At 37.5% G+C, this 27571-nt stretch overlaps 1 protein-coding gene across 1 annotated transcript; it reads left to right on the top strand.

The window, feature by feature from the left end:
• The first annotated feature begins 1013 nt into the window (after positions 1-1013).
• MGAT4D (MGAT4 family member D) lies at positions 1014-26106 on the top strand. The gene is made up of 11 exons (XM_090289132.1): positions 1014-1107; positions 5175-5333; positions 8199-8336; positions 9510-9643; positions 12508-12554; positions 13605-13718; positions 15399-15474; positions 16744-16858; positions 19527-19657; positions 19996-20103; positions 26053-26106. Exons 1-11 carry the CDS (start codon positions 1014-1016, stop codon positions 26104-26106), a joined length of 1170 nt encoding a protein of 389 aa, XP_090145258.1.
• The last annotated feature ends 1465 nt before the right edge of the window (positions 26107-27571 follow it).

Below are 27571 nucleotides of genomic sequence, written 5' to 3'. Positions count from 1 at the left end.
AGAGGTGCCGTGCTGGTGTGAAGTGGAATCCCGATCACTGGGCACTGCCACTGAGTCCCAGAGAGCAGTGAGTGATCAGCATGGGGAACCTAAATAGAAAACCATGTGTAAGGAGACTAGAGTCTTGCCCTCCTGAAGTTCTCCCAATGTTTCCCAGCCTTGGCTGAAGGTCTGAGACACAGATGCCTTGAACTTGGCAAAGCTCAGCTCATCGTATTTCCCTCGGGCTGCTGCTTATGGTATACATCACTTTTTCTTTCACAAGTTAATTCCTCGCTCCTTTCCTGGGGGAGAGGGTACTAACAAAAAGTAAACGAAGATAAAGGAATTAAACTAAATGTCTCAGGCTGGTCATTTCCCACACAAACATCTAAGCCTTTTAAGTCATTTGAATATGTGATGGCTACCGTTTGAGGCTAATAATCTCCAAGTAAGATATATATAGTTTCTTGAGGAATCTTAAAAAATATATCTACAAGGTTTGAGGAACCATTTCCAGCTGAGCAACCTGAGGCAAATTGCTCGATTTCACGGGCGCTCAATTTTTTTTCAAGGTAAAATGAAGATAATACCATGTTAGGTAGATGCTATTGCTATCTTCATTTTATACTTTAAAAAATTGGGATGTTGTGAGGTCCTGTAGAGGTAATATATGGAAACTGTTTAGCCCAGAGTCTGGCACACAAGTCACCTACTACTACAGGAAAATAAAGTAAGTTACTGAGACCTCGCCACGTGTGGGCAGTGGGGAACTCTCCCCTCGTCGAAGGCACTTAACTACCAGCAGCGCTACCCAGCGGCTCGGATTCTAAGTCCTGCGCCATACACAGGAGGGGCGGGGTGCAGAAGTGCTCCTGGGGAAGGGCGGGTGTGCGCGGGTCCCCAGGACGCCACGGGGAGGGTGCGAGGGGCGTGCGTCCAGGGCTGCAGGAGCTCTCTCGTGCTTCTTGGTGGTGGGCCCCCTCGGAGCCCTCACTCGCCGCGCTGCCTGGCGCCCCAACCCGGCCACCACCATGAGGGCCAAGCGCGTGAACGTGCTGACCTCACTGGTCACGGTCATGCTCTTCAGCTTCTCCTGTTTCTGCATCTCCAGGATGGCTCAAACCAGTAAGTAGCGGGCGGCTTCTCCCGCCAACTTTCCCGCCCCTTCAGATAGCTGGGGCAGCCTGGTTGGGGAGGGGGACGAGGTAGGAACCTGAGTGGACTGCCTGCTCTCCTATGAGGGGCTTGACAGGTGTAGCCCTAGCCCGCCACTCCCTCGTCCCCCCGGCGGTTGAGCTGTAACGGACGCACTGGTCTGTCCAGTGGCCTTGACCGCCTGTGGGCACGCGCACCAACGCACTGGCCCGCGGGCCGCTGGGCTCTACGTGGCCTCTGCGTGTACCTTGTCCCTCCATAGGTTCAAGGACCACATCTGTGCCCAGCCGCTCCCCACCCACCGCCCCATTATTTCCAGAAACATGCATGTCTGACTGCAAGAACCGTTGTCACACAGCCATCCTTCCTCTTCTGTGTGCCACGTTATTGAGCCACACTCAAGGCCTGCCCACGTCTGTCTGCAAGCTGAAAGGGGGTGACATGAGAGACATAATCCACAACTCAGAGCCCTGGCTTGGCATCTGAACTTCCTCAAATGGACCGTGTGGCTTGCGTTACCACTTTGAAACGCACCAAGGCTTTCATTTATTGTCTGTAGGGTTGCCAATTTATCAAATAAATATAGAGGTTGCCCAGTTAAATTTGACTTTCGGATAAACAATGAATACGTTTTTAAGGTAAAAGTTGAATGGGAAATATTGATACAAAAAAACAGTTTCTCTGTAATTCAATTTTAACTTTGGTTTCCTTGTATTTTATCTTTCACCTCTAGCCCATAGCTAACATTTTAGCATTCATACCGTTGAATTTTCAATTTAAGACTTAGGGATTTTTCAAATTTATTAGCCCAGCTATTGGGCTCTTCATCGTCCCTGCCTCCCTTTGCCTGTGCACTCTGAGGATAATTCCGTTTTGACAGCCCCGTTATTCCTAGTTGTTCAAGTCTATGCGCCTGTCCCCCATCCCTTGCAAGCCTGACTGTTAGGTGACTTAGAGCGGGAGCCTGGCTTCATCCGTGTTCTGCTTACCCGTCACACAGCACAGCGAGTGACACGTGACATGTATTAGTGACATGTTTTAACTGGAAGACGGAATCAGTATCAGCATGCTTCTCTTTCCTGGAGGTGTTTAGTGACCTACATAAGGTGGAAAACTTAGGTCATGGCCACATTGTATAGGATCTTGTACACTAAGGCAAGGCCTTGGGACTTCATTCAGCTAGCATTTAGGGAACCTCTTCCAGTCTCCGAGCAGAGTTTGCAGAAGATAAATTGTGGATTGGCGGTGAGAGACCAATTAAGATGCAATTACAGTAACAGTACAACGAGAGGCAGTGAGGACCTGAACTGTATAGTAAAGTCAGAGATGAGAAAGATAAAACAATTAAAGCTTTATAACAGTGCTTCTCAAATTTTAACGTGCACACCAGTCTCCTGTGAATCTTATTGAAATGCAGATTCTGAATCAGGTCTGGGTGGAGGCCTGAGATAGTGCATTTCTCAGGAGCTCAGAGCTGGCGTCAGAGACCTGCGCTGCCCGGAAGGGCGGCTCCTTCTCAGGGCTGCTACTGAGCACTTGAAGGGTAGTGTGTGCAGCCGCAGAACTGAATTTTCATTTGATTTTATTTTAAGTTAATCTACATTTTATTGTTTTGATAGGACTATATTTTACTCCAATTGTTAACATTTAATATCTGAATTAACTGTAACTATAAAACGCACACCAGATTTAAAATAGTACCAAAAAAAAGAATGTAAACTGTTCATTACTTATTATGTTGTTACATACTGAAAAAAATATTTTAGATATATTGAATTAAATCCATTATTTATAATTACTTTCACTTGTTTCTCTTCACTTTTTTCATGTGGCTGGTAGAAAAGTTAAACTCATGGATGTGGCTTGCATTGTTTTCTCCTGGCCCCTGCTGTGAGAAGCCAAGGGCAGGGTGCTCGGGACCCCGCCTTGTTTATGGGGGGAAGTCACATTGGTACATTGTACACGTGGATTGGTGTTTGTTTTTGCAAGTTCACCACAGGTGTCTCAAAACATTAAGTTATTGTTTATTTCAAACTTTGCAATATGGTTTCATAACATTTTATTCTCACAAAATACCTCAATGAATATGGAAGTAATATAAATATTTTGAATAAAAAAATTGATGAATTATCAGGTAAGAAATGTATTTCTGCAAATGCTTCCTCTAGAGAAAAGACTTTCTTTTCATGTTTACCTAATTGATCCCTTAGGGACTGACTTACATTATGTTGCGTCAATGGTGATATATCAACTCAAAACACATGATCCATTTGGCAAAGGGAATATTACCCGGGGAACCCCAGTAGCAGAGTTATACTGGTTAAGCTACATCCCTGTTTAAATTTGTGAGCATCCCCAAATAGTATTTATATGGATATGAATATTTAAGATTTATCTGGGGTAGTTACAGTTCTTTTGATAAAAGCATGGTTCTGTTTTAGAATCCCTTAAATCAGTTCCTATGCTGGGAAGTCCATTCACTTGAAAATGGCACCCTGCTGGATTTCAAAGATTGAACCCTCTGCCCTGGGCTAAGGTTAGTGTGAGCCAAGGGAGAGATGAAGTAAGCATTCCCAGGTAAGACCCAGACAGTATTCTATCATTGCATTGTCTTGCTCCATTCTACAAGTGTATCTAAAGACTTTACTCCCAAATCTATAACACCAGCCCTAATTTCTTCCTTGAACATCAAAGTCATGTGCCAAATGTTTGTCTTGTACAGTATTGGAAAGCCTCATTAGCATCACAATTGCTTTTGTGACATTAAATATTATTTTTATAGCTGCATAGTATTCCATTGATAAATGAATAAAGGATAGTCCATCAATAAATAATACTTATTAGACATTCATCACAGCATTTTTAATGTGCTTTGCCACATGGTTTGCATGCATTATTGAATGACATCTTCACACCAGCTCTGAGGCAGGGATTCTTATATATCTATTTACACGTGAAGGATCAGAGGCTAACAATAATTAAACAGCTTGCCCAAGCCACACAAATGTTAAGTGGCAAAACTGAGATTCAGTTATACGCGATTCAATGCCAGAGCTACCGGAACTATTAAAAGGATATTCTGTGATTTATTTAGCATATTTCCATTGTTAGACAGCTAAGTTGTTTTCAACTTTCTTATGATGATAAATAATGCTGCCTATGTTGGACATCTTTAGAGCCCAATCGGTACATATTTCTGGTCATTTTCTTTAGATAATTTCTTAGAAGTGAATTTCCTGGTTCAGTTGGTATTTCCCTCTAATTACAAATCTGATACATACACCTTCCAGATATTACTGTTTTTAACACTCCATTTTTCCCAGTCTGTTATGTACAGATATACAAGGGGGACCCAAAAAACTGGAATTTATTTTTTAAATTGTATATTCAGTCTTACTTGTTTAAACTTCAGTTACCTTCAAAATACTCTCCATTTGATGCAATGCACCTATTGAGACATTTTTCCCACAGCTTAAAACACTTTTGAACTCATTGACTTTGATGTCTTTTAGTACTTCTGTCAGTTTTTGTTTCACTTCTTCCACATCAGCAAAACATTTTCCTTTAAGGACTTTTTTCATTTCAGGAAACAAAAAGCTGCTTGGGGAGGGATCAGGTGAATGACGATAGTGGGCTATGGGGCTCATGACGTTTTTGGTCAAAAACTGCTGAACACTCAGCACAGTGTGGGCAGGTGTGCTCGTAAACCACCCATCATGAAATGGGCAAGTGTGTTGAGTCTTCCAAAAAAATTCACTGAAACTGAACACAGCCTCTCACCACAACGCCAGCTGGTACCCTGATACAGATGGGTTCCTAGAACACTCACGTAGCGGGGGAAGCCTGTACTGCAAGGGATCTGCTCTCCAGAAGATAATTCTGATTGGATGTAGCACTATATATAATTATATACACACATTTAGTGCTAGATATATAGCTATATTGAAGCATTTATTTTACATTTTGTTATGTATTAAGAAAATTGTATGATACCATTGCTGCATGTATAAACACATACATATATGTTTTCTTTGCAGGTAATCAGTTAATTAATTGTAGAAACCATATTTTGGAGTTTAAGGAAACTATTTTGCATTTAAAAAACAAAACCGAAAGAAATCACCAAGAACTGACGAAAGCCTTGAATGAAATGAAGTATGACATTAGACAGAGAGAAATTGTATCAGTGGACCTAGGTTTGTGTTGCTTTTGCTTTTGTGCATGGTGGTTTGTTTATTATATGTTTTGTGTTTGGAAATTTAGATTTTCTGCTTTGTGATTTTAGAACATTTCTCCCCAGTGAATATAATTAAATCAGTACTCAGTCTTTTATTATCAGACATGGGAAAGTCAGATAAGAGACACTGCTGATGCTCCGCCTCTCGTCTCTACCTGGAAGGTGTGGCCTTTCTGTGTTCTCGATCTCTGTGAATTGCACCCTCATCCATAATCCATCCAACAGACGCAGCCAGAAACTGGAGGCTCATCTCTGACTCCTTCCTGTCCCTCCTGCATACTTCCACATCAGTCAGTAACTACGCCCGTTGCTTCGTAGTCCTGTATATCACACAGATCTGTCCATATTGTTCCATCCCATCTCTACTGCCCTAGTCATGCTTTGTGTGAATGCTTGCTGACCAACTCCTATTTTCTCTCTCTGCCATCTTGTCGTCACCTACCTATCCTCACTGTAGCCAAAGTGAAGGCTGTACTTTCTTGTGCATCCACCTTCAGAATGAAAAGCCCTGCTGCGTGCTTCCCCCTTTGTAGTCAGATACGCCTCCCACTCCGAACCCTTGGAAACCACTGATCAATCCTCTGCTGTGACAGTGTTCCACTTTCCTGACTGCCACACCAATGGAATCGCACGTGGCATAGCCCTTTGAGACCGGCTTCTCTCACCCAGTGTAGACGCAGCCAAGTTGTGTGACCAACTGTTGGCTGCTTTTTTATTGCTGAGTAGCATTCCATTTATGGATGGACAATGGATAGTTTGTTTCACCAACTGAGGGATGTTTGCGTTGTTTCCATTTGGGGGGGTGATTACAGGTACCTGCTGCTATGAGCACTCGTGTACAGCTCTTTTGTCTGAATTTTCATTGCTTTAGGATAAATATCAAGGATTCATAGGCATTTGGTAAGTATATGCTTAACTTTATAAGAAGCTGCCAAACTGTTTTCCAGATGGGGTGTAGTATTCTGCACTCCCTGCAGCAATTGTAGGAGCGTTCCAGTCCCTCCCCTTTATTATGGCCGTTCTAATATCATGGTATCTCGTAGTTTTAAGTTACATTTCTCTAGTATGATGCTGCTGAACATTTTCATGTGCTTATTTTCCATTCGTATATCCTGTTTGTGGAATGTCTGATCAAATCTTTTGCACATTTTAATTTGGTGGTTTGTTTTCATGTTGTTGAGTTCTGAGAGTTTTTTTTATATCTTGGATATATATCAGATAAATATATGATTTAAAAATACTTTCTCCAAGTCTATGGCTTGTCTTAATGGTGTCATCCTTCAAAATCCAAACATCTTTAATTTTGATGAAGTCCAGTTTATCAATTTTTCTTTTTATGTATTATTGTGCATTTAATGTTGTATCTACGAACTTTTTAAGTCATAAGTATTTTCTTTTTTTCCCTTTTTTAGATTTTATTCATTCATTTTTAGAGAGAGGGGAAGGAAGGGAGAAAGAGGGAGAAAAACATCAATGTGTGAGAGCTCCATCAATTAATTGGTTGCCTCTCACACACCCCCAACTGGTGATTCCAACCAGTGACATTTCAGTTCACAGGCTGACACTCAATCCACAGAGCCACACCAGCCAAAGCAAGGATTTTCTTTTATGTGCTTTTTTATTTTTAGGTTTTACATTTTAGGGCTATGACACCTTTGAGCTGACTTTTATAAATATTGTGAAGTATAGGTTGAGGTTCAACCTTTTTTCTGTGGATGTCCAAGTGTTCTAACACCATTTGTCAAAAAGCTGTGTTTTCTGCATTGAATTGCCTTTGCACCTTAAAAAAGAAAATCAATCTACCATATTTGTATGGCTCTATTTCTGGATTCTCTATTCCGTTCCATTGATCTGCGTATCTGTTTTTTTCTGTAATACCACACTGCCTTGATTAACATAATATGTATTATGAATTAAAATAGTGTAGTATGAGTCCTCCAACTTTGCTCTTCTTTTTCAAAATTGCAGAGGCAAATTCAAATGAATGGTATGCATGGAGTTACTAAATACTGAGAGAGCTATAAAATTATAAGGATACAAACTCTAATGACATGATGTTAATCAAAGTATATGGATGTGTGATTTGGAAATATATTCAGTTATACTTCTTTATAGTACGTTTCAGTTATACTTCGTTCATCTGGAACTGACAGTTCTTTTAGCCTCTGGTTGTGTAGCTCATAGGGCTAAGACTTAAATACGGGAAGCCCTCACATAATGTCATTGATAGGTTATGCAACTTCAAGGTAAATGATATATAAGGAGACCAGTTTTACCATACACTAACTGATATAAACAACAGTTAAGTTCCTACAGCATCTAATCAACGTTAACAGAAGGATGTTGAATGACATGATCTGATGGAGGACCTGCTGTATTACTTTTTTAAAGATTTTATTTATTTATTTTTAGAGAGAGGGGAAGGGGAAGGGAGGGAGAAAGAGAGGGAGAAACATCAATGTGAGAGAGAAGCATCAATCAGTTGCCTCTGGCACACCTCCAACTGGGCACTGGCCTGCAACCCAAGCATGTGCCCTGACTGGGAATCTAACTGGCGACCTTTTGGTTCACAGGCCAGTGCTCAATCCATTGAGACACACCAGCCAGGGCTGTATTACTTTTTAAATAAATATGAATCAAGTTTTGAGTTACATTTTGTAGCCTTATTATTTTGATAATTTACATTTAATAGTATTTCTCTTATATATGAATATTAAATTAATCTGTGAATTAATTTATTAACCCTCTTTTAAGAAATTATGCCAGAAGAGGGGGGAATTCCTAGAGTCATGAATTCAGAAGTCGTATTTTTTCTCTCTTTCAGTTGAGAAGAAAGTGAATACATTGGATAAAAATGAAACGGTGCCTAATACGTTTGAAGTCTTAAAGTTCTTTTTCCCTCATCTGAGGAAAATGGGCAGAATTTATCCTGATGTAATCATCAGCAGAGAGAAAACAGGCGGTAAGCAAATTAGAATTGGAAAATCAAATGCAGATATTTTGATCTTTGGGAACATGTTTTTAAGTTTTAAAATGTGAGCCATTGAAATGATACTCAGTTTGATATTTAGATCAGCAGCCTTGCTAGCACTAATTTGGAACCCAAAAATCAGTATATTGTCTGGTGAAAAAGAGAGTTTAATGTATATTTGGAGACTTGAATTCAAATTCAACATTAATACAGCTCCTTTGATAGTAAGTCGGTATAAGTCACGTATATGTTAAGTGTCTGCTCAGTACTTGGTGACTCTTTTCTCCCTTGGTTTTGATCAATCTGTACTCATCTGGGTATCTTCCTATTTCCCCGTATTTGTGAGGCTCAAGGTCTGCAGAAGCTTTGCATAAGTGGTGTTTGCACTAAACCTGGAAGAATGAGTTCAAGCTCATCACGTATAGAAGTCGAGAAAGCACATCTGAGTTAGAAGAGGGATGTTAGGCCGGCACTCAGAAACTTGCCTTTCTCACAAACACGGATTCGAATGAGTGTGTCCCTCTGGGCCGGGGACCAGAAACTACAGCCCCCGGGCTGAGCCTGCCTGACTGAAGTACGGTTTTGTTGGCCCCTAGCCATGTTCCTCACTTACCTGTCATCTGTGGCTGCACTGGGCATAGAACCTTGATACGGATTTAGGGTGCCATGGGTCTGTTCTCCCAGTGCTTCAGTCATTCTTGGACAATAACAGTCACTTAGGGACATGAATTTATTCCATTAAATCATTTGGATATTACTTCTTGCATTTTTTTAACATATGAGTTTATTTCATAGTAATTTTCCTATTTTGGGGTCTAGTGTCTCCTTAGGAATAAGAGGAGAGCATCAGCCAGTGTGTCATCCCCACTCCGATGAACACTATAATAAATGGAGAACGCTAGTTTCTTTCTCACTACACTGGGTGTCTCTCCTAACCATGAGTGCATTTCCTAACCATTCATCGCACATGGTAATTTCTTCACGCAGAAAGTGAAATATGTAATAAAAACTCACAGAGGTTCGGAGAACTTCTGTAAAACAGTTTCAGACACTATTTGTATGACCGCACAGCTAACCCAAACATAGATTAAGCATAGATGTTAATGCAAAATTGTCTTTTCCTCCGCGGTTTGAAATGGTGACTCCATGCTCGGGGGTCTGCAGTGGCCTTTGCGCTGGGCATTCCCACCATTAAGAGAGGAAATCACAGTTACCTGAAGCAAACGCTGACCTCGCTTGTCTCCAGGATGACTCCTTCGGAGGAGCGGGACTCTGTGGTGGTCGTCTCTGTTGCAGAGGTATGTATGGCGGGTGACCGGCTCTCCTTCCTCCCAGCCTGCAGGCTTCATGCTGATTACCGTTTGATTTCAAATATCTTCCCAAAATTTAAAAAAGTAATTCACAGATGTCTTTTTTTAATAGCAGATAATGTATTTAATACTTTTTTGACACAACCAAAGGATCAAATATGTTAATCTAAAAAGTTTATTTAAATATCATGTTTGCATGTGGAGAAATGAGATAGCATTGTTAAATACGTAACTAGGGGCCCTGCATACTCTATGGCACAGAAATTATATTTATAAACAGGACATTAAAATTGATGGGATAGTAATAAAACCTGCCTGGTAAAGGGTTGGTATAAGAATCGAGAGATAACTTATATTAAATAATAACTGCCATTAATTGAAGGACTTCTTCCTATATCTGAAGGATTGTAGACAACTTTTATATACATTATTTATAACCTGCATTACATCCCTGTAAAAGAAGTAGTGCTATCCTGGTTTTACAGATGAAGAAATGAGTTTAAGAAAGTAATTTGCCTAGTAATTAATAGAGCAGATACAAATCTGCATCTCTCTAGTGGCCCCAGAGTTTTCTATCTTGCCTCTAGTGCCATGTAAAACTATAAAGTACAATATAAATTGTAACACTATAAAGCCTTTTGGAGGGGAAGTGGGCGACATATATCAGATTTAAAATGTGTATATCCTTTGTCTCAGAAATCTCAATTCTGGGCTGTTATCCTAAGGAGATAATCAGGTAAGAATTTAAAAATGATAAAAATATGACAGACCAGTACGGAAGTTTAGGATACAGACTCTGGAACTAAATTGCCAAAGTCCCGTTTCTTAACTTCCTGGCTGGTGTACTTGAACAAGTTACCTCTGTGTACTTCACTTTTCTTATCTGTAAAACAGTGATGATAATACTACCTTTGTCATAGGGTTGTTTTGCCAATTAAATTAGCTAATTTATTTAAAATATTTAGAATGATGTGTGGCACATAGTAAATGTTCAAAATAAGTAATTATTTCAAGGACTTTCAATGCTATAAAATCATAACATTGGAAATAACTAAAATATCTACCAATAAGGGGCTGATTGAATATTCATGTCTACATTGCAATGATCTGTAACCATTGAAAGAATGAATACCATATTCACTGACATAAAACAATGTCCAAATCATACTGTTGAGTAAAAAAGTAGTAAAGCACCATGTTTAACATATTATTTGTGAAAAATGTAAAAGAAAGAAGGAAGGAAGGAAGGAAGGAAGATAATACAGAGGAAATGTATGAAGAAAAAAAGAATGAGCAAATCTTGGAATTATATAAATAATTGTTTACATTTAAATATTAGTATACAAAAACTATATAAATATACGTTTATATTATATATAAATATAAAGTATAATAATGACTATCTCTGGATGTTGAGAGTTAAAAGGATCTTTGTTGTCCTTTATCCTTTTCTCTATTATTTGAATTTTTAAAATAATAAACATGTCTTCAAATTCAGAAAAACTCTAAACACAACAAGCAACAGAAGAACTAAAAGGAAAATATAAATAAAAGATTAACTATTGATAATTCTCTCCAGATTTAATTTCTTAATATTAGAAGCATATACTTAATCTCCAAAAATGTTTGTCACTTTTTTCTGTTACACAGTACAGTCTTTATTTATTCGCTGCTGACACAATGCACAGCTGCCTAAAATGTTTAGACCAGTGATTGTCAACCTTTTTCATCTCATGGTTCACATAACTAATCACAAAATTCTGCAGCACACCAAAAATATATTTTTTGCCAACCTAACAGAAAATAGGTATAATTTTGATTCATTCACACCAGATGGCTATTGTTGTGTTGACTGCTGTTATTTTTTTATTTGACAGTCTAAGAGGCTAGAGGTCGGTGCACAGTGCTCCTGACTAAATAGTCAGGTATTGCATGTTTTAAACTCTTGCAGCGCACTGGTTGAAAATTGCTGCTTTAGACCAATAATAAAATATGGGGGCACAAACTTTAAAATGGAATAGAGAATGCTTAAGAAGTGTAACTTTAGTACTACGTTTAAAGTATAATATGTCTCAGCACGTAAAAATTTCTGGTGGTTTGATTTATAGCCATCTTAAGAACCTTAAGTACTATAATAGAGTTATTTGCATCATGCCTGATATTTTTAACGAACAACATAACTATATATATTCAGAATTGTCTTTCATAGAATTCAGATTTGACACTACAACTGTCATTCTTCAAAACAGTTTCAGAATTTTATATTGGGAATGCTTGTGGGACCTGCGGCTATATCTGGTAAATGCCATTGGTTATGTAAAAAAAATAACCTGAGAGAATAAACCAGCAAAAGCTATTTACAAATGCATCTGTCATCTAATCTAAGCACAGTTTTCAATAAAGAGCAAATACACAAAGTTTGTTGATGGACGAAAAATTGGAAATTAAGTTGAGTGATACCGTCTGGGAAAATGTGGAGTAGTTTTGAAGTAAGCTTATTGTCATATAATACTCCTAAAATGAAGATATCTTCGAAAAGTAGTTCTTTGAAATAGGCCATCCAGTTTGTAGGGCAAAACTGTTTCAGATGCATAGCTTTTGTAGCCACTAACATTTAAGTGTAAATAACATACAGTGATATTTCATTTTGTGACAAAGGGAGGATGAAATATTTTCAGTATTCAAGTCAGAATTTTTAGACACATGGATTTGAAAATTCTTTACAGCACGTGAAACAATGATTAAGACAGAGTGACATTCCACCTGTACGTTAGATTTACATGCAGCAAACATGTATTAATAAAAGTATGAGGCCTACTTGGTTTCAGTAAAATATTTTTCTCATTTTCTAGAGTAATGAAGAGTATTTAAAATCTGTTGTTGACATGATTACAAAAAAGTAAGTACTGTTGGATAGATTTTTAAATGGGTTTAAAATTTTTTCTATCCTATTTTTTTCTGTCCAGTTACTTTATTAGTGCTCACATTTGTTTTAATGTGCGTCTATGCAGAGAGATCCTGTGGTTCTAGCTAAGCTGTGATGAACGATAGCTGCAATTGTCCCCAATTGTGTCAGTTATCTACCTATTAAAGGCCAAATTTTCTCTTGAGAAAAACTGCAAAATCTCAAAGACTTTACACTAGCAATAACGAAGTCATTTTCACTTTGAAAAAAATCCATAATTTTCATGTTATTATTGTTATAATATCTGTTCTCCATGAAATCCATTGTCTCCGTGAGAAGCCCACCAGCTTATCTGTAAGACATTTGCGTGTCCCGTACTGTACAAAGTTACTCCGTCTGCTCCTGCTTACAGCCTCCCGCTGTGTGCGGCCCAGGAGACGCAAGCCCTGGTGAGCCCATGAGGCTAGTTGTCAGGCAAGATGCTGTGGGATGAACCCAGCCTTCCAAATCGATATGTTCCAGTGGGTGATAAAGCTGGCAAAAACCAAGTCGCAGGGAGGCTGGCGTTACTGCTGTGGTGGGGGAGGGCAATATGAAAACATACAGAGTAGGAAGTAACTCACTTTACCTGCAGATATCAAGAAGGACTTTCTTGAGAAGGTAAAACTAAGCTAAGTCTAAGGGTGTAAGTAGATATCCTTCAGGCAGATCAAGGAAAGAGGGAATGTCTGGCAAAAAGAATTTCCCGAGAAGATAGAAAGGCCCAAAAGGGAGCATGCTAGGTTTTTGGAAATATCAATATGCTCTGGAAAGTAGGATTTCTGTATTTTAATTTGTTTTTATATAGCTGTTTCTAATTCATAAAAAGAAATACTTTGGCTAAAAAGTATTAGTTTTATGATATGGATATCATGTATCATCGTGTGAAATCGTTCAAATCAAACTATTATTTGGACACGCATGAGAAAATGGTTTTTAAGTATTTATGTTATTTTTGGTATATCAAATATTCAATTACCAGCCTCCATTTACTTCTCGTTCTAGATTCAAAAGGCAACTGAAGTCTGGATCCTTAGAGGTCATTTCAATCCCTCCTTTTTTTTATCCAGACACATTACATGCCGAGCAATCACTTGGGGACTCACAAAAATTGGAGAGGTATGACATTCAGAAAACTGTATCTTCAAATAACTTCGTTTGATGAAATGCTGGAATCAGCATCCAATAGATCCTGTTTCAAACGCAGCCCTGTTGACTTGCAAAGCTGACGACGTACATCCCTTCCCAGCTCTGTTTTCAGTGACGTCAGTTGGTACCATGCAGTCAGGAGCATTTACACCAAGGAAACAGGCCTGGACTACACATCAGGGCTCGCCCCCCACTCCTCCACCGAGAGGCAGTTATCTAGGTTCACACTTACAGGCAGGAATTAGCAAATGCATGACAAAGGGGAAAGCCTAGCATTGGAAATCATGACCCCTAGATTCTAGACCCAGTTTTTCTGTTTCCTGATTATCCTAGGCAGGTAATTTAGCCTTTTTTTCCTTTGCTTCCTCAACTTTCCAGTGTGTATAAGAAAAGCTACATTATATATTCAGAAAAGTCATTGTAAGAATAAAATATCATCATATTTATGCAAGAATTTTGAACATTTAAAAGATATATATCTTTATATATAATAATATATCTTTGTATACATAATAATCCTTCACACATATAAATGTGGTAGGTATACAAGAAATGTAATAATTTGGTTCCTCAAAACTTAATAGAGCAAGGGGCATGTCAGAATTCAGAAAAAGGCCTTATCCCAGGACACTTATTAGCTTTTTGTTTAAAAATAATAAATAGTATGCCAGAATCTGGAAATCTCTTAAGGGTTTTGTTTTGCTTTTTAATTAATGACCCACACTGTCCCCAGTTTTTAGAGTCATAATTCTGGGAGTCACTCTAAACCCTTGTTTTTCCTTCTGCACTTCATGTCTCTGTCATCATTTCCCTTTTAGAATGTCTGTCCACATCATCTGATCCATATTTCTCTGCCTCGGACTTCGTTCAGGCCTTTCCAGATCCGCTTGCTTTCCCTAACCCGAGCCCAGCCTTCCCTCCAGCTCACTTTCCACGCCGTGGGCAGAGGACTCTTTTCATATGAGATCAAGTCCAAAGTTTCCAGCATGTCATAAAGGATCCTTGACCATCTGGTCTCTGCCAGCCTTCCCATCATCAGCTTCTCTCCCATGAGCCCCCTGCGTCCTGGATCGAAGGGGCTGCTGCTTCACGCGTCCTGCGCCTTTGCAGGACTGCCCTCGCCGCCCTCTGCCCTGCCGTCCCCATCTCATTGTAGATCATCATGGTCAATGTCCCTATAGAGCTCCTAGGCAGCTGTTCTAATCTTATTATTTTTCTGTCTCTCTTGCTAGGTGGTACGACCCAGAAGGGCAAGACCTGCCTCACGTATTGCGGCTCTTTGTAACTTCAGGGCCTGGCCTAGTATCCAGCTCAGCATTACACTAGAATTAAGTTTCTTTATACTTTCACTTAACAAGACCGAAGAAAGAATATTAACTTTATTATATAGGTCAAAGTTGAACAAACCCAAATTTAAAATAAATAGATCATGCTTATCCTCGTTTGGCAATGGCAGACGTTGTCCACTGAATAAAGATGGGGAAACTTTTGAGTGTAACTTTTTTAGTATAATATCTACAATTTTATTCAATGTAGATAGTGGTCTTTATTAGCAAATTGTAAAAATGGTTTGTTAGTACTGAAGTGTCCTCATAAGCGAAAATTCAGTCATAATAACAAATATTGACAGATTTTATTATTTCTCTTTAGGTGGCGAATCAAACAAGTGTTGGATTTCTGTTTTTTGATGCTTTATGCCCAACCCAAGGCCATGTATTATTTACAGGTATGACCTTGGTATAAATAGAATGTAAAGTGGAAATATTATGCTCACCTTCCTCATTGTATTCCTCTACCTTACTTTGTATTCAGAAAATAGAAAGCGCTCACTCTATTAAACTACCAAAAGGAAGCATAAAATTGGTTTTATGTTAGTCTTCTTGATGGGGTCACTATTAATGGCAGAAATTATAGTTACCTGAAGCAAACTGAAAAGAATTTAACAAATTAGAAAAAAAAAATAGAAACGGTACTGCCTACATTTCTTTGCCCACAAGTTACCTGGGTTAAATAAACATAATTTGCGAACTTATTAAATGTCAGACAGTGTACACACCTGTCACTGCTACCCTCCATGACCTCAGAACTTAGGAGTAGCACAGTGCTACAGTGCCTATACTGTACTTATGAAATAAACCAATTATGTATAGTCTATACCCCCGAAGTTCCTGCATATTGTTAAGCAGTGTTCCCCAGCAGTAAGTGTAGACTCACTACATGAGACACTGTGCAGTTGTGGTAAGAGTTTGAAGACGATCATTGGAAAACGGAGAGAGTCAGGAAAAGGCCTGAAGCAAGGACTTCTCTTTCACTGGAAGAAAATAAAAATCCTTCTCGATTCCTAGTCAGTGGCAGTGAAATTGAAACCTGAGATCCAGCCAATGTTCTCTTAGAAACAACACACTTTTATTTTGCGCTCTGGACTTTCACACTCTTCTGCTAAACCATGTAGGAGACTCTGAGTCTGTAAGTTATACGGAGTATGTATTAAAGCAAACAGGAAGAATCCAGTCCCACTCCCCTCATTGGGGGGCAGGGACAGGCTTCCTAGCGCCGCCACTCTCTCCAGCTGGTGTGGATGGAAGTGCCAGGTCCCTCGCAGCAGCTCTGTGCCAACCACAATGTCTGGTGATGGAACGTGGCACCTGTCATCTCAGCATAAAGCTAGTCAGCCTTGAACTAGAAACGGAAGTGTCTGTGAGGATGAAAATGGATTCAGGTACATAGAGTCCTCCAAAGAGGATTTAGAGTGAATGTTACATGTTAGCATTTAGGAAAGAAAGGAATAATCTTTTTCCTGAGAATCAGAAAATGAAAATTGACAAACAGTACATACACTCAGTGAACTGAACCAAAAAGTAAAATTACTACTTCATAAACACATTGTTCAGGGTAGTCTATTGAAAGTATTTTCAATTTTCAGGCTATTATAACTTTTTCAATGGATGCATCACAGGTACTAATGCCTTTTGATTTTGTTTTGGTTTTTTTCCAGCTAGAAGATGATATCATAGCTAAAAAGATGTACTTTACAAAAATCACAGATTTCATACCTACTATCACATCAAATAATTGGTTTTATATCGAGTTTTCAGTTCTTGGATTCATAGGTAAGCGATGGATTTATTTTGCGCAGTCCACCTTTTTAGCACACAGTAACCTTAAAAGTTCTTAAGGACTTATAAAAGAGTTTGTTACTCAATGAAAAGGAATGGCATGATTTCTACAGGTACAACCACTTTAATAATAAAATCAGATTCAAGGATCTGAATTTCAGAAAATGTATTTTTAAACCAAAACTTTTTCTGGATGGACAACATATGTAAGCAGATTGACCTATATGCACATATGTTATAAAAAAAATAAGATAGCTAACCCCTGTTAAATGCTTGCTGTGAGTCTGGCTCCCACCTTAGCTCAGTGACCAAGGTGAACTTCTCTTGATTTTACACAGAAACATACTGAAACGCAAAGGAAAACAGTTGTAGAGAAAGAAGTTTTAACTTAGTACTATCATACTCTGAAGTTTCCGCACGTTCCCATTTTCCAAAGCTGATATACTGTAAAAATATATAAAAATGTATGACTTGTACACACCACAGAAAAGTTCCTAAAATTGTGCTCACAATGAGATATTTTTACAGTTTTTCTATAGACTTTCCTTTTTCTTTCTTTCCTCCCTTCCATTCTTTTTTTTTAAATTTGCCTCTCCAGGCAGCAAGTTCAATTACCATGCCCTCTTTGCAGGGCCTGTTCTCATGGTTCCTCTCTTATTCTTTCATTTTATGCCCAATTCCTACTCCCACTTGCTCCCACCCCTCCGATAGATTTTCACTCTAATATGTTCGAAACATGCATATAAGCAGACACATATCCATGTAAAATATTTGGTGTTGGTCATGTTTATACGTAAGTGGTGATGTGATAAGCCCCCTCCTGTTCCTTACATTTTGGTCCTAAAACTGTCAGCAAGTCGCTTGATGTTCCTTCGGTTCATTCCTCCTCACTGCCACGTAAGCATTACGTAACAATCCATTTGACTCAGCCGTTCCCGTAGGGGTGGACCCCCCCATGGTCTGCACCTCTCTGCCCCCACAAAGAAATGAAGTGACCCCTGTGTCCCCCGGAGCGGGGTCACTGAGGGCAGAGGGAGCAGTGTCTCTGAGTACTGCCGGATGGCCTCGCTGATGGGCTGTACAGGTTATACGCCCGAAAGGGCAGGGGAGTGCCTGCTTCCCCATGTGCTTGGTGACGTTTGATTTTAGCCATCAAAAATTTTTCTTTGCTGTTGGGAGGAGTGTAAAGCATTTCTCTGGTTGCTAGTAAAATCCATCTGTTCTTCACCTATTTACGTGACCACTTTCTTTCCCAAACTTTCTGTAAAGTGGTATGGAATCCAATTTTAAGGCCCTGAAGGTTTTTGCTCAGCTTTGGTTAAAATAGGAAGAAAATGGGTAACAGGAATACCCAGTGAGAAGCTTGCAGAGGAGATAATTTTGTTGATACATTACTTAGCGATTTTTAAATCCTTTTTGTCTTTCTTAGCAAAGTCAGGTAGGCGAAGGACAGAGAATATTCACTTTCTGATCACCCCAGGCACAGCAACAAGGAGCGCTACATACAGGATGCTGAGCTCGTCTTCAGCTTCACTCTACACAGGCTTTATTTTTTATCATAACAGTTCTTTACTCAATATTTACCAAAAACATGAGCTTGCCAAATAGGATTTTACAGTGTATCATGCTCACAGAAGACAAGGAAAACGTAAATATTAAATCAACTATTTTCATCATTGAATCCCTTGCTTTGGTTACTCTGTAGCATTTAGCTGCATTTGACTAAGTGACCCAGACAGAGTCAAGTGCTCAGGGAAAACTGCAGCCGGCTTACATCCTACTGTCACGCTCATTAGTTAGCTGTATTTTTACTGTGCTCACTGTAAAGCGAACATTTTCCTGAACCTTATAACTTCAACTTCATTTTAAAATTAAAGATGCAATGTATTAGAAAAGAGTAATTAGATAAAATGAAATCATACTTGAAAATACAGCAAAATTTTAAGCATTAAGTATAAAAGAAAAATGACAGTCTTATAACAATGCTCAGGTATTGAAATACTGAAATAATACTGTCTATTAATAAAAATTAAGCATATGGCAGACTGAAGAATTTTACAAAACTCAGGTTACACACCACAGTTTCTAGACAACTAAGTAAAAGAGAATAACCACTATACTTTTGATTTTTATTTACATAGCCTTCACTCTGTGTAGACAGTTGATTCTTTAATTAGTTACCAACATTGATTTCCTGAGAGTATTTGCTATTCTAAACCTGCTTCACACCCCACCCCCGAGAAGTGGTAGTTCTTAATAATTAAGCAGATACATTATTTTGGTTTATTCTCCTCCAACTTTATTAATGCTTTAAGCTTTATTTCTAAGAAACAAGCTATGTTAATTTCCCCCTTTATTAATGATTTATTGTTTATGCTATTACAATGGTCTCAAAACAAGTTTTGCTCCTTTGCCCCCGGCACCCAGCCCACCCCCAACTTCTGTGGTCAGCCCCCACACTGTGGTCCATGTCCGCGGGTCCTTCTTATGTGCTCTTTGACTAATCCCTTTGCCTTGAAAAAAAAAAGTTAATTGTAGTTTAAAAATAATTTTGCTCCGCCCCCCCCCCCCCCCCCGCGCAAATAGAGTGAACAGGATGATGTTATGATGTATAGTGTAAATACTCAAGAGTTATTTGGATTTGTTTGCTTTTTCTCTCTAGGAAAACTATTTAAATCTGAGGACTTGACTGACTTTGTGCGTTTTTTTCTAATGTTCTACAAAGATAAACCCATAGACTTACTGTTGGGGGACATTTTTCAGGTAAAGATGTGCCACCCAGGAGAAACTCCAGTGAGTATTTCTTTCCTTGTAAATACCTAATATTTTAGGAAGATGCTGTCTAATAAAATTACCTAAAATTTGTTTACCAAAGCAACAGCAGCCTGATTTTCTAAGATGGAGTTCATGACAATACTTGCTTTAATTAAAGCCCTCTTGTATCTTAACTCTCTTGTTGTGTTATTCTTGTGAAGAGAAAGCTAAGAATTAAATGTTTTGTTTAAATTTTTAAATATTAATATAGACTGCTGTCAAAAACTAACATAATAAAAAATTGCCATCAGCAAATGCAATAAAAAGGAGTATTTGGGTTTTCACCGAAGGTGGTCGCCTCTCTTACTTCTCCCCAGGAGAACTGTGCAGAACGAAATAAGCACATTCGCCTTCGGTACAAACCTTCCCTTTTCCAGCATGTGGGTATACAGTCATCATTTCCTGGGACAGAACAATATTTAAAAGTAAGATTTTGAAATGTAATTTGAGAAAGAAACAATGTTTCATGAACTTATAAAATATTACTTAGAAAAAAAAGTGATAAGAACATGAGAGAAACTATAAAATACGGTTGTTTGAACACAGTTCATCTTCGCCCAGACCTCTATGTTGTGAAGACCAATCATCTTTGCGAGACCCAAGTTATCTATCACAGTTAGAAAAATCCCGTCTCCGTAAACTTTGCCTCACCGTTTCCAGCTGTGCAATTCAAACAGTAAAACTGAAAAAGTGTTTTGAAAGTCTTAATGAAACTCATTATTTTGTTTTTATTTCTCTAATATCAAAAATTATATTTCAAAAATAAAATGCCCCCATTATTGAATTCAAATGTATTTTCATTCTTTTTAAGTATATTTTATTGATTATGGTGTTACAGGTGTCCCAATATTTCCCCTTTTGTCCCCCTCTGCCTGGAACCCCCCCTTCCCTCCAGCAGTCCCCCCCCCTTAGTTCATGTCCATGGGTCATGCATGTAAGTTCTTTGGCTTCACCCTTTCCTATATTATTCTTAACATCCCCCTGTCTATTTTATTCCTACCAATTATGCTTCTTGATCTCTGTACCATTTCCCCATTTTCCTCCTTTCCCCTCCAGCTGATAATCCTCCAAATGATCCCCACACCTATGCTTCTGCTCCTGTTCTGGTTGTTTGCTTAGTTTGTTTCTGATTTTTAGATTCAGTTGTTGATAGTTGTGAGTTTGTTGTCATTTTAATGTTCATAGTTTTGATCTTATTTTTCTTAAATAAGTTCCTTTAACATTTCATGTAATAATGGTTTAGTGATGATGAATTCCTTTAACTTTACCTTGTCTGGGAAACCCTTTATCTGCCCTTCTATTCTAAATGATAGCCTTGCAGGATAGAGTAACCTAGCTTGTAGGTCCTTGCTTTTCATCACATTGAATACTTCTTTCCAGTCCCTTCTTGCCTGCAAAGTTTCTCTTGAGAAATCAGCTGATAGTCATATGGGAACTCCTTTGTAGGTAACTCTCTGCTTTTCTCTTGCTGCTTTTAAGATTCTCTCTTCATCTTGAACCTTTGGCATTTTAATGGTGATATGTCTTGGTGTGGTCCTCTTTGGATCCAATTTGTTTGGGACTCTCTATGCTTCCTGTACTTATATATCTATTTCCTTCACCAAATTAAGGAAGTTTTCTTTCATTTTCTTTTTTAAATAAGTTTTCAATTTCTTGCTCTTCCTCTTCTTCTGGCACCCCTATGATTTGGCAGTCAGTACATTTTTCTGACGGTTCTGATTGTTATTTGTTTTTGAGATCAAGTTGTAATTCTTTCTATGGTTGGGCAAGGAGGCCTGTATTTTCATTTTTATTTAAGACCACTATTTATTAGATGACCAAAAATTCAGCATTGTTTGGTTTTTAGTCATTCTTATATTTTCCTTAATTTTTGGAAACCATGTCATTTACAGTTGGTTTAGCATCTTGGTGGAGTCAAAGAAGCAAAGACTTGGGAGTCGAAACAACTAGTTTTCACTATGGTCACCTGTGTGCATGATCCTGGGAAAGCCCTACCACTGCTCTGAGCTCTCTTCACCTTTTATAAAATGAGGAGTATAAATTAGGTGATCCTTAATATTTCTTCTATATTTGAAATACTGTTGACATCTCTACACACAACAAAGCAAATGATTGCTTTAATCCTTTGTCAGTTGGAATGATGGAAAGGTACATCTGTATCCTCCCATCATTTTGTCCATTATTTATTTCCTGCCTTCTTCCCACCTTTTTCTTTATCTCTGTGTGTTTACTGTATGGCACTCTCTGAAATAGTGCCTGGAACTTTGTGTGAATTCAGTAAATGTTAGCTATTAGCTGTCAGGCAAGTTGGAACTCAAGATAAAAAGTGTTAAACAAGACAAACAAAGTGTCCGGGATAATGAAAATTTAACTGTTATGAATCTTTATGCAAAAAAGTGACACCATCAAAATCCATGAAACATAACCAAAGATGATGCAGAAAGAAATTGGTCTATGCAGAAATTGTATTTGTTGGTGCTATTATAATGGGATATTTTTCATATATATATATATATATATATATATATATATATACATATATATATATGATAAGATATTTTAACCTTACCTTTGTAATCAATAGATTAAGTAGAATGTACATCTAATTACTAATTTTCGATGTTATAATCTTAGCTTTTTTTCTTTTTACACTCTACACCACACAAAATAGATAAGAATAAATGACATATAATGATATGTCAAATGTGATTATATTTAAACTATTTTTTAACTTTCTTACAGGATATCTACTATTAGGAGTTTCATAATTCTAACATCTTTTAAAATGACAAGAATCATTCTTTGGAAAAAAATGGCATAGCAAGGATTAGACTGTTTCACAAACTTCTTCACTGTGGATGAGTGACTATCAATTTTTTTAAAGTCAAACCTTCAATAATAAACTTGTAAGTATAAAACTTGATTTTAATATATAGAAAATTCTCAGATATTGGCTAATTTTATTTTATATCCTTCTGTTTGCTTTTTAATTTTGTGCATATAACTTTCTGGTACACTCTACTATTCTGTTTTAGAAGACTCAGTCATGATTTCCTTTTCCGTCATATACTACAGATGGAGGTGTACAATGAATCTAAGCTTGATCAGACTGACATGCCAATATGGGTGCACCTCTAACACATTAGCTAACTGAAAAAAGATGCAAAGGACTCTACACTGTACGATTCTATTTCTATAAAACTCTAGAAAAAGCAAGTCCTTATATCTCATTATGATTTTAATTTGCATTTTTAATGACCAATGTTATTGAGTATCTTTATATATACACACATATGTGTATATATAAATATAATAATAAAAATATATTTTAATGAAATACATGTTTGTGAAATATATACCTGTGAAACGTGCATTCGGATGTTTGCCCATTTTAAAAATAGGGGTGTTTGCCTTTTTAATTTTGAATTGCAATATTCCTGTATATAGTCTGAACACAAAGCTATGGCTTGACCTTTCATTTTCTTAAGTGTCTACTTAATTTTTTACCTTTCTCTCTCATGTTGCATGCTTTCTCAAATATTTACTGATTCGTGGTTTTCTGAATTTCAGTGAGCGTACAGAAAGTGTGAATATCGGTCGATTTTGCGTGGCGGCAATATGGGTAAGCGTGCTCCTCTCCCCCTGTCCCCCACATGTCACTTACCCTCATGTTTCTTTATGAAAAAAATAAAGAACGAAGGAGGCTTCCCGGGAGGGTTTGGGACATGGGTAGAATTCGTTGGTTTGCAAACTGTGTTTTAGAGTATACAAGTGGCCAGGTTGCTACGGTTGGGTGTGTGTTTTATCTTCCCACCCCTGGTGGTCCGAGAGAGGGGGGGGTGCCGGGATGCCAGCCCGCAGAGAGCTTTGCTCTGGGCACGGGTGCCCACGAGCCTGCCGCGGTTGTATCAGCCGGCTCCCCCGGCTTTGCTTAGAGAAGCCTAGGTGCGTGCATGCTGCCTGGGCCGTGAGGCCCCGACTGCTCAGGGGTGGGCTGTGGGTGCTCCTGACTCAGACTCTCGTTTCGTTCGCCCCCCACTTAGCTCCCATCTTCCACCAGAGGCGCCCGTCTCCTGCGTCCCGTGGGTCTAGGTCACAGACTCCTCACCTCCTCTCTGTCAGCCCTTCGTCCTCCATCAGATCTGTGTCTCCCGTAAACTGGAGAGTCCCCTGCGCCCTTTCCATTGTTTGGAGTTACAGCTTTTTTATTCACTTACTGTCACTTCAGTGAGGTCTAGCCATCCATCACCTTGAGCCAAGAGTTCGGATAATTCATTTGTGTTCTTAAAATTTTTTAATTTTGTTGAGTAAAATAAGATTTACTTACATGGCCTCGGAGAGATTAACGTCATCCTTTTTTCTTTAACCAGGACCAACGCTTATGTTACTATGTTTTTCTTAATATTCACTCCTTTCAGTCTTTAGCAAAAACCCTTTGTGTAAAATTTGTTCCCTAGACAGTTAAGTTATATATTATACTTCTCATAAAAACTCTTTAAATGTAAGGTATAGTTTACTAAGCAGAACAAAATTTAGCTTATCTCTATCTACCTTGCAGCTCAAAATAATACAAAATTCATCTCAGTGATACTTTTTTAGTTTCTGAAATTTAAAATTTTTGCCTGTTTTCAATTTCAGTGTTTTTTTTCTTTTATCACTTTGTGTTCCACATCTATAATAAACTTTCAAAAATTTCTTTTAGGAACAACTAAAGTATTTCAGTATTAATAACTTCTGAAACATCAGAATATAATACTGTAAAATTCCATTAGCTGATAAACAATGGAATTTGTATCATTTGCTTGTGCTCCCTCCCACATGAAAAGACTTTTTCCTTGTCCTGCAGTGCAGGGGCGCAGGACAAAGTATTTGATGTGTTGAAGCTAGGGTTGCCACATAAAATAAAGGACTCCTAGTCTGACTTTCAATTAAGCAGTGACTTTTTTTGGCATGTGTGACACATCCGTTTTGTTGTTGCTAAACCTGATCAGCGTAGTTGGAAGTGATGGAGGGAGCGTGAGAAGAAGGGGACTTCCCATCAAAATGCTTTAACTGAAGTAGATAGGTTTATGCCCTTGAGTTGTGTTAAAGAATGATACATGGAATGTTTGAATTTTTTTCAAAACTGCCCCAGTTTTACGTGTCTCTTCTTTATGTAAAGTTACGTGTGACAATTTTCTCTTAGAATATGTAGTTTAAAAAAAGATTTTCGGGGGGGGGCACAAAAAAAAAAAAAGATTTTCTTTGTCTGAGAATTGTCAGGATTCCTTTGGCCCATCGTGTTTTTGCTTTTTCCCTTTTGACTAACAAAAAATGAAAACGAATTTTACAGGAAATGTATTATCTATACTATCTTATATTCACAACATAACCTCTCCAGTTCTCATTTCATATTTAGTCTCTAATTTTCTTTCCTATATTACCTTTAAAAGATTATTGTGTTTTTGTGTTGTTACCTTTAATCTTCATTTATATTTTAAATTATAAAAATAAAATAAAATGGAGGTTTAAGTATTTGTACCTTATTCACAGTCTGTTTGACTGTAATGACAATCCAACAATACAGATTGCCCAGATCTTTCAACAGTTTTAACACCACTACAATATTAAAACTGACATTATCTCATACATCTTAAGAATTGTATCTTTTGCCAATGTAAAGTTATCGTCTCTATTTAATAGGTGAAGGTGGTGTCAAAAGGAAAGAATAATGAAAGGATATTATCAAGTAATTGTCATGAAAATAATTATACCCTTGTGAATATTTTATTTCTAGATGTTAAAAATTATTTAAAAATTTTTATTTTTTCAATTACAATTTATATTCAATATTATTTTGTATTAGTTTCAGGTGTGTAGCATAGTGGTTAGATAACTGTATACTTTACAAAGTGTTCCCAAATATTTCCAGTACTGACCTGGACCCATACACAGTTACTGCGATATTATTGACTGTATTCCCTGTACTGTACCTTACACCCCCGTGACCATTTACTAACTAGCAATCTGTACTTTTCAATCTCTTCACCTTTTCCACCCAGTCCCTCAAGCCCCATTCCTTCTGGCAACCTGTTCTCTCTGTCTATGAGTCTGTTTCTGTTTTGTTTGTTCATTTATATTGTTCTTCAGATTCCACATGTAAATTCAATGATACATATCTTTCTATGACTGACTTCTTTCACTTAGCATAATACCCTATAGGTATTATGCTGTTGCAAATGCTAAAATGTCATTCTTTTTTATGGCTGTGTAATATTCCATTACATGTATGTACCATAGCTTATTTTTATCCACTTGTTTATTGACGGGCACTTGGATCGCTTCCATGCAAAAGAATATATGCATCCCTATGTTTTTTGCAGTGTTATTTACAGGTTGATTATTTTTATTTCAGGAAATATGAAGCAAATAACTATAACAAAGAATAACCATAACAAGAAAAAGCTCTTAATACCTTGGTATCTCAGAAACTGTGCTTTCCAATGGCATCTTTCAGACATTGTAAAATGCAAGTATATAATTATATAGAAAAGGAGAAAGCAATGAAGAAACTAGTGGACTTGACAGTATTAAACTACCTCTTCTGTCAATAAAATTCGAACATTTATTTATGATGTTTGGACCCTTACTTTTATAATTTAATATAAAATAATAAAGGCAGAGAAGCCTTTAAAAATTAAGAAATGTATTTTGCTGACTTAGTGATGCTGTCATATAATCTCAATAAATAGCTAAAAGTTCAGAAATTTGACATTGTCATGGACAGGTTCTGTGTGAATGCGTGTCTTTGTTAAGACATCTAAAGAAATAGAAAGCACAAATGAAGCAAGCCAGGGTCTGACAGCCAATAATATCTTCTTGTCTTTTAAATAAATGCCTTTAAAGCTATAAACTTACCCCTAAACGCCATTCAAGCTGATTACCAAACATCTTGATAGATGTATTCTGATAGTCATTCAGTTCTAAAGATTTCATACTTTCTCTTATTATTGCCTTCTTATTTTATGGGTTATTTGGGAATGTACATGGGTCTTTTAAAAATATGTTGGTTTTGCCATCTTTTATGGTTGAGCTTATTTAACTACATTGTTATTAGATATTTTTGTGTAATAAAATGTGAGAATTATTATGACTTATTACATTTTATATGAATTTGAAAAGCATGTAAGTCTCTATATGCATTTTAAAGGAGCCCCTTTAAAATATGTTGCATTCATTTGTTTTTATAAGCATTATTTGTTTTGTTCTTTAAAAATAGCTTCTTAAAATATTCCTATTTGTTGAGTACAGAGCTCTCTTATATCAAGCTTTTACATTTACTTGTTCAAGTCTTTTAAGTCCTTGCTAATTTTTGTCTGCTTGATCCATCAGTTTCTTATAGGAGTCTATTAAGATCTATTCTTCTTGTTAATTGCTATTGAGTTTTAGTTTATTTTGAGAAATAATAAACCTTTTTTATCCTTCATCAAGTATGAAAATCTTAATTCATATTGCTGTTTTATCCTTGAGTGCCAGAATTTCACACATTTATCTCATTGTGTAGTGTATCATATACCAACATATAAAAGGAATATGAAAGATGAACTGTTCATATGTATCCATTTCATTCTCTCCTTTTAGAGGAAAAGAAGCTATATATCAAAGCTGGTGGGTGGGGGAGAAGAAAAAAAGAAATTATATGTATGTCACATCAAAATTAAATTTGACTTAAATTTTGAATTTTTAAAATAAAAATTGCCAGAACATATTCAAGACTATTATGAAAAATTAAAGCTAAGTCCAGGTACGGCATTTATTGAAAAGATGGCAACATTCTTTGAAAACATACCATCCAGGGTTGGAGAACCTACCATCCAAGACTCCAACAAAACACCTGAACAGTTGGGCCATAAA

Source organism: Furipterus horrens, unplaced genomic scaffold (genome assembly GCF_987537825.1).
Source record: "Furipterus horrens unplaced genomic scaffold, mFurHor1.1.pri manual_scaffold_10, whole genome shotgun sequence".
NCBI lineage: Eukaryota > Metazoa > Chordata > Mammalia > Chiroptera > Furipteridae > Furipterus > Furipterus horrens.
Note: the sequence above shows the minus strand (reverse complement) of the source record. Positions and strands in the feature narration are given on the sequence as shown.